This window comes from Oncorhynchus mykiss, chromosome 18, assembly GCF_013265735.2.
Source record: "Oncorhynchus mykiss isolate Arlee chromosome 18, USDA_OmykA_1.1, whole genome shotgun sequence".
NCBI lineage: Eukaryota > Metazoa > Chordata > Actinopteri > Salmoniformes > Salmonidae > Oncorhynchus > Oncorhynchus mykiss.
In genome coordinates this window covers 26,507,080-26,521,222 of record NC_048582.1, presented here as the reverse complement: position 1 = coordinate 26,521,222, position 14,143 = coordinate 26,507,080, and the positions used below count along the sequence as shown (strand labels likewise).

General features: G+C 41.8%; 1 protein-coding gene across 7 annotated transcripts in view; it reads left to right on the top strand.

Annotated features, from left to right (window-relative positions):
• Nucleotides 1–7,603, top strand: part of LOC110495928 (zinc finger E-box-binding homeobox 2) — a 78,576-nt gene extending 70,973 nt beyond the window's left edge. For 5 of the 7 annotated variants that reach the window (XM_036952433.1, XM_036952432.1, XM_036952434.1 and 2 more), the window contains 3 exons: nt 220–2,312; nt 3,723–3,903; nt 5,496–7,603. In XM_036952433.1, the coding sequence (XP_036808328.1) occupies nt 220–2,312; nt 3,723–3,903; nt 5,496–6,073 (2,852 nt within the window). In that variant the 3' untranslated portion in view covers nt 6,074–7,603. The remainder of the gene's footprint in view (nt 1–219; nt 2,313–3,722; nt 3,904–5,495) is intronic. The other 2 variants (XM_036952435.1, XM_036952436.1) reach the window with 1 other exon arrangement.
• Nucleotides 7,604–14,143: the final 6,540 nt, after the last annotated feature.

Sequence of the window (14,143 nt, the reverse complement as noted above, 5' to 3'; positions counted from 1 at the left end):
ATGGATGACTTGAGCTACTTTGTTTCCTTCTATCTGCCAATCTCACAATTGAGCTGTTCAGTGTTTACACTTTAGTTTGGCATAATTAAAAGTGTTCATTGTTGATACATTTTCCCTGAGCCCACTTATATTTAATCATTGAGAATATGTGTGTTCCTTATGCCATTCGAAATACGCTCATGGCAGATTTTTTAAGTATACATTGTTGTCTCTTCTCAGGTGAGAAGCCATACGAATGCCCAAACTGCAAGAAGCGCTTCTCCCACTCAGGCTCCTACAGCTCTCACATCAGCAGCAAGAAGTGCATCGGCCTTATAGCAGTCAACGGGAGGATGCGCAACAACATGAAGACAGGCTCTTCCCCTACATCAGCCTCGTCCTCCCCCACTAACACCGCCATCACCCAGCTGAGACACAAGCTAGAGAACGGAAACGGAAACGGCAAGCTCCTGGGCCACCATCAGGACCAGAACAACCACCACCTGAACATCAAAACAGAACCACTAGACTTCAACGACTACAAACTCATGATGGCCTCCCATGGCTTCAGCGCACCTGTGCCCTTCATGAACGGAGGGATGGGGGGAAATAGCAGCCCGCTAGGGATCCACTGCTCAGCCCAGAGCCCCATGCAGCACCTGGGGATGGGGATCGAACAACAGCTCCTGGGCTACCCGTCCCTGAGCAACAACCTGAGCGAGGTCCAGAAGGTGCTCCAGATCGTGGACAACACTGTGTGCAGGCAGAAGATGGACTGCAAACCGGAGGAGATCTCCAGGCTCAAGGCTTACATGAAGGAGCTCGGGAACCAGATCGAGGAGCAGAAACAGGGACTGACGTCACAGGGGGGTCACCAGATTGGTCTGCCAGTCATCAGCCATAACGGTGCCACTAAAAGCATCATCGACTACACATTAGAAAAAGTGAATGAAGCCAAAGCTTGTCTCCAGAGCTTGACCACGGACTCAAAGAGACAAATTAGCACTATCAAACGCGAGAAATCCAACCACATGCTAGATTTAGGTACAGAGGATAAGATGCATGAGAACAACATTATGTTTACGCCCTTTGCTTGCCAATACTGCAAAGAAGCCTTCCCAGGTCCAATTCCCTTGCATCAGCATGAACGTTACCTGTGTAAAATGAATGAGGAGATCAAGACAGTTCTCCAGACTAGCGAGAACCTTATGCCCACAAAACAGGGGATGTTTACAGAGAAGCATGCCCTCCTGCTCTCATCCATGCTGTCTGAGAAAAGCCCCATCAACCCGTACAAGGACCACATGTCAGTGCTCAAGGCCTACTTCGCTATGAACATGGAGCCCAATTCAGAGGAACTACTGAAGATCTCCATAGCAGTCGGCCTTCCTCAGGAATTCGTCAAAGAGTGGTTCGAGCAGAGGAAAGTTTACCAGTACGGCACCCCAAGAACTCCACCATTAGAACAACAACGGAACAACCATGCAGATATGGTTCTAGCCGCAAACAACCACAACCACACTCCCTCTAAAGACTCAATGGCAGCGAGATCCCCAGTGTCCCTGATCAAGTCTAATAACCGTGACCGCAACCGTGACCACCATATCACATCCCCCTCCATTGCAGAGCTCCATAACAACGTCAACAACTGTGAGAACCAGCTCAGACTCATGAAAGCGAACACGTTCAGTGGACACACCAAACACATGGGTGACCACTCCAAATTGGACCACCAGTCAAGGAGCAGCACACCTTCTCCTTTGAACCTTTCCTCCACATCTTCCAAAAACTCCCAGAGTAGCTCATATACTCCAAACAGCCTGATGTCTGAGGACCTGAACCTCAACATGAACCTGTCTGAACAACCACTGGACCTGTCACTGCCAAAGCTCATGAAGGAGCCCAAACATGCCATGACCGTGAAGAGCAGACCTAAACTAAACGGTATTAACCACCATGACCACTCCAGTGTTCCCTCCCCACGAGAACACTTCGAAGAGCCACTTAACCTGGCCTATCTCAAGAAGGAGTTTGAAGCCAGAGGCCAGAACCACCACAATGGAGACCTCAACAAAAGCACCAGCCCCTTGTTCGGGATGAACCCCTTCGGTGCCAAACCTATGTACACGTCGCTTCCGCAACAGAGCGCATTTCCACCGGCCACCTTCATGTCTCCGATGCAGGCCAGCATGCCTGGGCTGAGGCCGTACCCAGGGCTGGATCAGATGGGCTTCCTACCACACATGGCCTACACTTATGCAACAGGAGCAGCTACCTTTGCTGAGATGCAGCAGCAGCAGAGGAGAAAATACCAGCGAAAGCCTGGTTTCCAGGTAAATAGATAAGCCGCTTGTGGTTTAGTTTCTAAGCCTCAGGTTTATCCTCTCTCTCTCTCTCTCTCTCTCTCTCTCTCTCTCTCTCTGTCTGTCTCCTCTCAAATTCTCTAAAATGATCTGCTCATTGTGCCACTAATTAAAAGGTACTCTAATGAGCTCAAATGCTCACCTGCAGCACATTGAACCGGGGAGAAAACACAGTCAGGTAGATAACCAGCTGTCAAACGCTCCTGGAGTTGTTCAGTTCTCCAAGCAGACATCATTAGCGATATCAGCACATAATTGCTGTTTCAGAGGAGGTTATGATGTGAGGGATTCAGTTGTTGCCAGACTCCACCGTGAATTGTCCTTACCGCAGAGTGCAGGCAGCATCACATCTCCAGCTGTTCAGTGTAGTCTATTCCAGAGTAAAACATAGACTACGTACCCTTTAAAATCAATCTGTCTCAGCCTAGTTTTTTTTTTTTTTCCTTAGGTATTTTTTTGTGTGTGAATTGTGTGAGGGACAACGTGTATGTGATCTGTGCAATAGGCAAAGGGTAAGCCCTGGAGCTGCACACAGCACCGAGGATCTGACTCCAACTCCAATTCTCTGCCACTGTCTTGTATTTTATTTTAAAGAGAGTTGCCCTCTAAAGCCAAAATGAGTTTCTACATGCAGATTAATAATGCACAGGCTCCATGTTCATTCCCACTGAATGCTGAAGGCTGTTTAACATAGAGGGAACCATTTTGATAAAAAAAAAGTATTAATAATGTTTCCTATTCTAAGTTATTAAATTAGATTTAAAAAATACAGCTACGGGCATTTAGCTCAAATTGATTGCGGAATGATAGTAGCTCTGTTCTTTAAAAACAGTGTAAGAAAGAAAGTGTCCCCGCCAAAGGAGTCATTGTCAGACCAGAGCGAGCACTTCTTAATGAGAACAGTGGTGCGTCTCAATATTGGCCATTTAGAACACCTCTTGATTTAATCATTATGAGTTGGAAATGAGAAGAATATGACAATATGGCCCGCAAAGGGCTTTCTCTTATTATTATGACCTTCTAATGTAATAATACTCTCCCCCATTCATTTAAGGTCAAGCCTATTGGGTTAATCTTCCCTTATGAAGAACAGATACATATGGAATGAAAACTCTTTCATGTATAAAATTAGACTGATTCAAATATATGGAGGACAGATTTAAAAATGTAAAATAATTCAAATAATATAAAACATTCAGGGTAGATTGTCAACCATTACAGTGTAGCCTTTTATATTTACACCTGCACTCTCTATTGGAGTGTTAGTAATTAGGTCAAAAAACTTAAGTTCCATTCAGTCTTTCATTGAGGCAAACATCAGGAGGTCCTCTACCTAAATGTAGTTGACATGTGTGGATTGATAAATGTGTCATTTTCTAGGGGGAGCTGCTAGACGGAACAGCCGATTACATGTCAGGACTGGATGACATGACCGATTCAGACTCCTGTCTGTCCCGGAAGAAGATTAAGAAGACAGAAAGTGGTATGTACGCGTGTGACTTGTGCGACAAAACATTCCAGAAGAGCAGTTCCCTCCTAAGACACAAATATGAACACACAGGTATATACTGTTCCGGAACACTTATTTTACCCCGTTGCTTTCATTTCTAATGTTTTGTGTTTATTTAACCCTTTCAATTGTTTTATTTCCGTTCCTTCCCCACTTCTTTCCTGCTTTGTTCTTTTTCAGTTGTAATGTAAATCGAGACCTAACCTTGTTTCTTCATTGACAGGGGTGAGGAGATATACTTACTAAAATATGTAGCGCAAAACATGACATTATTAGGGTTATGCCAGAAATACCTTTCTCTGAATATTATAAGCTCCATACTTAAATCAGAATGTGGCAGAAAGAGCCTAACTAAATGTTGTGTCATTGCTTTGCATAATGCATGAGGGCACTGTCTGAGGTAAATGTCACCCTTGGCCATTTCTAATTATATCCATCACACGCTATTTTATTAACCCTATTATTATTTAGAAAACACACTAAGCGTACCCACATATACAACTAGTAAAGAGACAGAGACAGACTGCTGAAAGTGTCACTTGACCAAACCGGTCTTTTATTGACTATCACTCTAATCAGTGATAGGTCGGTTTAACCCGTTGAACATTTGTGTGTTGATGACATTTTTTTTTTTTTTTTTTACACTTCTCACAATGAAACGCTTTCACTAAGTTGCATCATTCTTTACACACGTGACTACATGCAGCACGTAGCAGGATACTGCATGCTTTATGTTTCTTGCCGGTTTATCTAGTTGTGGTATTCGGAGGTGTGCGTTGCAAGTCTAGCAGTTATGGAAGGCGTCGAAGGCATCCCAGGGCTATTTGTGGCTAGGAATTGGCCAGATGTGTTGGTGTCTGTGCTTGGTGGCACAAGTGGCGTCACGAGAAGATTGAAATGCCAAAAGGAGAAACTCTATCTTTTGATTTGTGTCAGATAGACTGTTATATTTCCGGATGTGCTGAGGTGTAGTAAATTCAAAAGGGGTGCAACTGTCCCACACTCCCCACCCCATGACATACACCATGACCAGCCACCATTGCTGGCTGCTGGGAGAGTTTTTATTTAGCCAGATCATTTTGGTAGCATGATGTAATGAAATTTCACTCCATCAATGTAGGGCGGCTCGAGTTTCTCGTCTCACACTTCTGCGTTCAGGGTATCCCATCTTACACGGGGAGCAGAGTAGAGTGGAGTCCCAAAAATAATTGAGGGACAGAGGCGTCTAGAAACTAGAATTATTCTACTGAGATTATCAGGGTAGCCATAGGAGTCTCTTGTTCAATTCTCATCTCCTGTTTGTTTATTTATTTGCCACAGCTTTCTGTTTGTTAAGTGTTTGTAATTCTGTTCCTCCATGCTTTAGCGATAGGAGGGAATTTCATAGTGTAAACACCTGACAGACCCTGTGGTTTATATTAAGCTGTTTATCTTCTCATTTGGAATAAACAAATAAATGATGACAAAGTTAGCATTGATATTGTAATGATAGTTCAAGTTGCTTCATACCATTCGAATCATCGGAATGTACTTTAAGTTTGTGTTTGTTCTCCTCCTGATGCTTTAAATTGTGTTAAATGTAGTAACAACGTGGAGAGAGGGGAAACTCATGTCTGCTTTCCTCTCCTTTTGTGTCTCCTCAGGTAAACGGCCACATCAGTGTCAAATCTGCAAGAAGGCATTCAAACACAAGCACCACCTTATAGAACATTCACGACTGCACTCTGGCGAGAAACCGTACCAGTGTGACAAGTGCGGGAAGCGCTTCTCTCACTCGGGCTCCTACTCCCAGCACATGAACCACCGTTACTCTTACTGCAAGAGGGAGGCCGAGGAGAGGGAGGCGGCCGAGAGAGAGGCCCGGGAGAAGGGCCACCTAGAGCCCACAGAGCTACTGTTGAGCCGGGCCTACTTACAGGGCATGACTCCTCAGGGCTACCCCGGCCTGGAGGACCGCGAGGGCATTCTGAGGGAAGGAGGGATGAACGGAGGCATGAGAGATCGTCAGAAGGAAGTTGAAGGAACGTACGCGAAAATAGGACGTAGGGAAGAGGACTTTGAGGAGGAGGAAGAGGAGAGCGAGAACAAGAGCATGGACACAGATCCAGACATGTTGAGGGATGAGGAGGAGAACGGCGAGCACTCGATGGACGATAGTTCGCTGGACGGGAAAACAGAAACCAAATCGGATCACGAGGACAATATGGAGGACGGCATGTAATAAAACTACTGCATTTAAAAAGCTTCCCATCTTACTTTTCTGTTCATTATTGTTACCTGCTTGGTTTTAAACGCTGCTGTGTTGAAGCTGTACATGCACGTGCCTGAAGCTTCTAGGAAGCTTTGTATTGAAGGACTCAAAGGGTGGTGGTTGTATATGTCTGCCCAAGGAGACATTGATTTGAAGTTTGATTTTGGGGTGGGGTGGGGTGGGGGGTGGGGGGTGGGGGAGAATTGTGTAAGAAGAGGCTGCATTATGCAAAAATGAAAAATTAATAAATTAATACATTTAAAATATTGTACAGTATTAAGGCCTAAAAATATGTGTGGTGCTAACATCCTAAAAACTCTGTGTTCCATAGTCTTTATAGCACAAACTAGTGACTTGTACAAATTGCACTTCGCTTCTATAATCACTACAAAAATAATAAAAAAGTATTGCCTATGTATATATTTATACAGTGTTGAAAAAAACAGTAGTCTCCACGCTACAGTCCATCAGTTGTATTACTTATCTTTCACTTAATGTGTTGTCTATAGTTTTGCCCTGTCGTCAGGCCAGCTAGCCACACAGTTTTAGGCCTCAGAATTTCTCTGTGAAGGAACTTAACAGATATTACCTGTTTGATTTTAAGATAATGAAGTCTTAAAGAGACCTTGAAATGAAGGGAAAATGGTTTGACAGTACAGTGCAGTAGATGGAAGGATCGTGTGAACAATTAAGGAGAAAGCCTTTGTAAGGTGTTTTTGATAAGAAAAAGCCTTATATGCAAACCTTTTAATCTGTGTGTTTCTGCAAGTGCCATCCTTGTATTGTGTGAAAGGAGGGTGACACATGTTACCTCTTCACCAGCTTCGGTATTAAGAGATAGCTCACCTTGATCTTTGAAGCACCCATGTCAGTATTAGTACACTAGGCAGCAGTTCCTTAGTTTACATATGTCTGTGCAATTTTCAGGTTTATTTCATTAACTTTTGTCAGTATTACACCAAACAATTTTTTTAAACAACAAAATTGCATTCATTTTGTTTGTAGGTTGAATAACATTTTATTTATGTGGCCCATTTTATATTTCCTAATTTTATTTATTTCATACTGTAGTGTACAGTATTATAGTTCTTCAATATATAGATATATTTTAGTAAAAATGAACTTGGCGTTGATCATTGGGGCAAATTTTACGTAAAGAGAGCATTTATTGTGTTTTGAAACATTAATTGTGAAATGCGAATTTTCAACTATATTATTTTGTTTTATTTCCTTTATTTTCCAATTACTGGAAATTCCAAATTTGGGAACTTTTATACAATATTGTGAAAACACTGTATTTTTAACTAAAAAAATTCCACTTTCTTCATCTTTTTTTTTTTGCTAAAAAAATGAAGAGGGACTGTTAAGATACAATGTATGATACCATGACTGAAGAAAATCTTTCCTGAAATGTCTTTGTAAAAGTATTATTGAATTTTTAATTTGTAATTTCTCTTGGAAATGACCATGCTCGAATAAAAGTAGCCAAATTACAGAACACAAATGCCTTATGTTCAACTTTTTTTCATGCTTTTGTAGCAGTGCCACATAACTACACCTGCCACTCAAAAAAAGGACTTGTCTGAAAGTAAAAGACCCACATTCCCCCAAAATGGGGTGTTTTCCTAGAACTATTTTTTTACACACGGAATCACACAATAATTCATTATTTTTATAATTATTTTCAAACGTTTTATAACATTCAATAGACAATGATTATTGACAGTAATTTTACCATGACAGAAAAAAGCAAAGAAACAAATTAAGTCATTCAAATAAAAGATGGATGCCAGCTAAAAGTACTTTCGTGTGAAGATACTTGTTAGCTATTAACCGCTCACACTGCATATGCAGATTCAAAGTAACATCAAAAGGCTAAGATAAAAGGGAAAAGGTTGAGCAATGCCAAACACAGAACATGCTTTGCATATTCCAATTTTCATATTGATCCTGATGCCATCATCATCATTCGGTGCTATCTCACAGATAAAAGGGGAGGAGGTCTTAAATGATTAGCCATTGAATTTCACCACGGACTGTTAACTTTTGGGATGATTAAGAATGCGACGCTTCCACAGAGATCAGAGGTCAGGAGAAGACACCTTCAAAACGAGGATAGAACACTCCAGGTGAAATGTATTTGACTCATTCTAGTACCCTTCTGCACCACAATAAGGAACATCATGACGTTAGAAGGGAAGTTGTACTTGTACTGTGATTTGTTACCCCAGTCAATCATTTTGAAGTAAATAACAATTTCCCTTTAAAACTTTATTTGAAAATACTTAACCGAGCTAGTCGAATGTTTGGGAGGAAAACACACCCAATGACAACATGCTGTTACAGTGACTCTTAATAATGTAATATTGCCGTATGTTTTGGCCAGATTGGTGGTGTGTTTGGAACATATGAACTCTGATGATTCATCACTGGTTTTATGTATAGACTCAGACTTTAAATGTAGATTTTGCCTTCAGGGTACACAATTGCTTCCATTAATATCTCCAAGTCTTACTATTAGTGACATTGCTTCATATTGTCATTGGCTCAACACATACTGTACCTCGCTGACATATTATATAGGGAAACTTTATGGCCCTTGGCATGCACAAGTTCTCAGATGAAAAGGAAATTAAAATAGAAGTGTGCATAGAAGTGTGTACCACTGAACTGAATAAAAGGTGCATTCAGTAGAATTAACTCTGAATAAAGAATACGCAGCATATTTCCAAAACGTTTCGTTTATTTCCAAAACATTTGGTAAACATTTAGCAAAAAAAAAAACAATAAGAGGTTCATATAGGATCCAGGATATATCCAGGGTTAGAGAGGTAGAGAGGAGAGCTCAGACGTTTGACCTCATTAAGTTATTTACATATCCCCATATGCTGCCCATATCATTCTCAGGGCGTATGAAGGACGGCCCCTGTGAAGAAGGCCCAGACCTGGCACTGGGAGAGAGAAAGTTCAATGACAGGCAGGCAGGAGAAGCACAAGTGACCAGTAGGGATTAGCCAATCAGAGTGTCAGAAGAGCAGCCAGCTGTTAGCTGTTCAGTCTGGCCCAAGCAGAAAGAGACCCAGAGCAGGTGGTGCACCAGTGTGCCAGTGGTGGGACAAAAACAGACACAAAAAAATGATGATAATAATAATAAAAGAAAATCACCCAACCAGAACTATATCCTTATTGAAGGGCAGAGTCTCGTGAAGTTTGTACCCCAAGGCACTGTTGAGAATGGTGGCAAGCCAAGGAGTTCTCAACGATATAAATGTGTTGCATATCATGAAAGGCTACAACCATCTGCGACAAAGATGCTGACACACATGGCTTTCTGCCCCGTGATGTAAAATACTCGATTTAGCAAAAGGGCTGTAAACACCAACCTATATTCAACTGTAGATGTTTAGTATTGCGTTGATCACAATACGTTCTTCACCAACAAAATACAAACGGTGATGTATTTCAACGTTATCTCGTGTATTGATTTCCAAGGTAACGCGTCAGAACAAGCAGACTGAATACCTTCACTCTCAGTTGAGGGAGTACTAAAGGTCCAAGCCTCTCCCTGCCTGCATTCGCTACTCTGATGAATGCAGCAGGTGCAGAGCGGGGAGGAGGCAGGCGAGCAGTAAAGGACACAAAGACAACAATGCTCTCCAAAATTGGAGGGGGTTGGCCATTGTGTGGAGCAAAGAACCCGGCATAGACTTTTATTATTTTGCATGTATTATTTGATGCACTTGTTCACACCCAGGCAGCATAGTTGAAGTGGTATGGTAAGGAGGCATGTCGGGAAAAGCAGGCGTTGTATGTAAGGAAGCCATTTAGACAGTGTTGGTCTTGTGATGTGGTGAGTTGGACCCCTCCTCCCCCAGTCCATCAATACACTCTCACACCATAGCAAACCATTGCCCTACATAGAGAAGGCACACTGTTGTTGAATCAATGTGACACATTGATACACTTTTCAGGGAGTTCCTCTACCAAGGCTTCTTTTCTCTTCTTGTTGGTTTTTCTTTTCTTGCAAACCAGTCTGCACAGTTTATCCAGCCATACTTTCACCCCTTTATAACCCCCCCACCCCCACACACCCCCCCCTCTCCATCTCTCTGATGGGAAAGTGATTATGTGTTTTCCCAACGCGTTTGTGGAATCTTTGATATGCACAAACCACAGATTCTAATGCGAAGCAACAGCGGCTTTGGCTGACGGGTGATTAGAATGCTGGATCATGGCTGTGTCTGCAGGGCCTCAGCTGGGTACAGGGAACATCACTCATTACACATTTCTAGGGAAGTTTAATTCGTGCTAGGCCCAGCATGCCGGTGTAGGTGTAATCATATCTATTTACATTACTGGTCAGTTATGGCCGACGACAATGATAATCTGCGATGCCATAGGATAGAGGGATGAGATGATTCCGAGGTGATTAAACCATTGGCCAAGACACTTCTTTAACCTTATCAATGAGACGGTTAACCACATGATCCCCTATCCATATAGGGTGATAAGGCTATAGCCTGGATTTCTGAAAGCTAGCAATCACCTTCAGGGTTTTCTGTACAAAACTTTACCAGGGACATTCATTTCAATGGTGCACAATAATCCTTCCCAAATTATAGTGATCCTTTCGAGATGGGCACATGCATTTTTTATGAAAGGCATCATGCAAATGGTGGATGACTGCCGAGACTTTCATGTCACTAATATGTTACTGTCCTCTTGACTTAATTAAACATGGTCCCCACTATTTTTTGACAGGAAAATATCTCTATTTTAATTAGATACTTCACCACCAGACAGAAAAAGGACGATGTAATTCAAAGTACGGTTCATGTAGTCATTTAACTCTCGCAAGACTCATTGTCTGCTTGCCCTCCTTTCTGATGTCAAGCTATGATTTGTATGCAGCTTGAATTATAGTAAACAGGCTATTGTTAATAGCTAGAAGGATTGAAGCTCAGATGTGCGTATGGCCTCTCTAACCCCCAGTACAACATTTAGCGCTGGCACTGAAGAGGCCATTGCCAATTCATTTATGAGGTTAGTACATGGTAGGTATATGATTACAGTATGAACGGTGAATAAGCGCCTGAGTCAATGGACTTAGCACTGTTTTTTTACACTGCACACTCTGGAAATAGATAATTATGCCATTGAGGGAGCCAAACCTTTGCAGCCCAAACCTTTTTGTTGGATTGGAATTAATGCAATTTTACGTATATGTAATTTCTTAAAGCAAGCATTCACTCCTATCCTACTGGGATTAGGCCTAATGACAGCAGTTAATTACATTAAGTGTAATTTTTTAAAACAGTTCATGAACTGCAAATTATACTTAAATCACTCCTTAATGCTCTTAACAGTAATTAAATTGCTTAATATCTCAAGAAAAAAGAAAGAATATAACCAACATTGTTGAGATAAAGCACTTTTTGGGAGTATAATTTCATTCCATGGACATGTGTGTATGTATGCTAGTATTGATCATATCACGTAATTATCATCAATTTGTTAGGGTGGAATTGGCTATCTGATACAACTTCAAGCTTCAATAAAATAAGTCTTTAGAGCACATTGTTCTGTTTGAAGGAGGCTGTATGAGAAAGTGTAGCTGGGGACCTATAACACTGACCAATTATGCACTAACGTTGTTATAGCTGAAGAGATTGATGTACTTTTTGATGGAGACAGACCGAAAAGTAACTTTATTAAACTGAACTGCCCATCTTGTAAAGGCAGTGTCTGTGTCTCTCTTTCTTTTTGAGATAGGGACAGGGTCATCTGCATGTAAGCATATATAATTATTGTACTCAATGGGATTAATTTCAGTCATCTTCTATGAACGTCAGTGGAACAAACCTGGCTGATAATGCAGAAAGTGGTGAGGCTAGTGAACATAGTAATAATCCCCAATGGCTAATACGTATTTCCTAGTGCTCAGCTCTGTGAGCAAGATAGATTCATAATATGCATTTGACTCCCTATAATTAGGTATATTTCCTTTCAGAGAATTATTTAATGATTAGCTTCAGTGTGAGGGCTGCACTTTTGAAGTGTAATGATACTTGACTCATGCTGCAAAAAAAAAAAAGGGTTCTCAGTCATTCTTTCGCTTTGATACGTTAATCTGTACAACATTTAAAGTTGCCTCCCCTTTATGAGATCAAAGACCCCCCGAGAAAGTATTATTCAATCATAGGCTGTTACGTAAAACCACAAAAAACGGTATTGTAAAAGTGTCTTTTCACTCTAAAAAGAAGGTTTTGAGGCTGTAGTACCAACTTATTCACTGGGTATAATATTATGCATACTTAATTTGCATGTCATTTCATGTGGTTAAACTGTATTTATGTAAAGGAATTCATTCTATATTTTGTCTGCCAGGACATACAGAAAGCCTTTGAGTAGGCTGCTTGTACTAGATTATTAATTCATGGAGGGTTTGTAGGGTGGACACCTGTATCACTACCCTGCAACATCTACAGTATATCTTTCTTCTAAAAAATATACTGTATGTTTCCTTCATGTACTGGTAAGCTTGACCGGTTGTCAATATCAAGCAGGTTCTGATTTAAGGGTGTAAGTATATATCTGATCTATCTCGTATCTACAGTAAATGAGACCTAGTTGTGGCTGTGAGCGTACATCATTATTAATCACCTAGAAATATGTGTTGACAAGAAGAAGAGGAACGGAGAAAAAAAACATGATTTATTTGATAGAAAGCCAGACCCCCCTCTGCTTTTCTCACTTGTAATCATCTCCAAATTTGCACAGGAAAAGCTAGCGATGGTTGTGTGGGTGTTGTCTTTACTTCATTAAAAAACAGGGTTTGTGAATACCAGAGACCTCTCACGCCGGAGACTTGATTCAGCGCTGAACCATTTGAAAAACAAGTTGATTGTTTCTGTTAAGACTGGAGTTGAATAGAATGAGAATAATGTTGGGAAGTGTCTCTATGCTGTGTTTGTGCTGTGTTTGTGCTGTGCCGAAGGGGGATACCAGAGCGAAGTGGGTGGCTTGGCCCACCTTGGCAGCCGCTAGCTATCTGCAGGGACCAGGCTGTACCGCTGTGGTAGCTGAGATTGTTCTGTGTGTAACAAAGCCAGTCTTACTGTAACTCTCCATGTCTGTCCCGTGTGTAATATGAGACATGACCTTCCAGGAAACACTTTTAATGGGATCCATCCATAGACGGGTGATGCTCCACAGCCCTCTGTGTGTACCGACGCCTTCAAACGAATACATTTACACAGTTAAGACAACATCGCATACTACTATTTCTGCTGTCTTTGAGACATGCACCTTAGATTGAAACATGATAACTCCCACGAGAGGGACTGAAGCTGAATAGATAGACAATGCTGGTTTTGGATATTTGCTAGTGAACTATCCACATTATGTGGATTTATAATAACATGGCATCTATATTTTCAGTGAGTAATGTTGCTTGATTAGATGTATAATTAAGGGCATGCTGACAATGTTGACATGTAACTGTTGAATTCAATCATGTACACACTATCTCTCCGGGGTACTGCTTGTCCTGCTGACATCTTTCAATCGGAAGTTAGCTAGCGAGTGGACAGGAATGAAGTTTGTTGAGACCGAGTGTCTCCTCCGTCCTTCATTTAAGTGATCAGTGGAGCTTCACTCTGCTGTCTCCCCTGAGAGGGACTTTAATGGGGGGAGACTTCATCTACTTCCTCTGATATCCTATGAAGGCATATCCTAATTAGCCCTGTGGTGAGATTGCATCACTGTTGACCTCTGTAGTGTCAGGCCCAATTGTGGATGACGTAGTGGAAGGCCCCACTGCCCCGTGTGGATGGGTGGATCGGGCGGACAAGTGGGTCAGACTCAGGACTGGTTAAAGTGACGATACATGGTATGGCAGTGATGCCCGTGACACCCATGACACCGTTGACCCATTAGAGCCATAGTCAGGCATCTTTAGTGGGCAGGCAACCTCATTTCCTGTCTGCCCATATACAGGGCATGCATACCCATAGGGCACATGAATCAATGGTGTGCCAG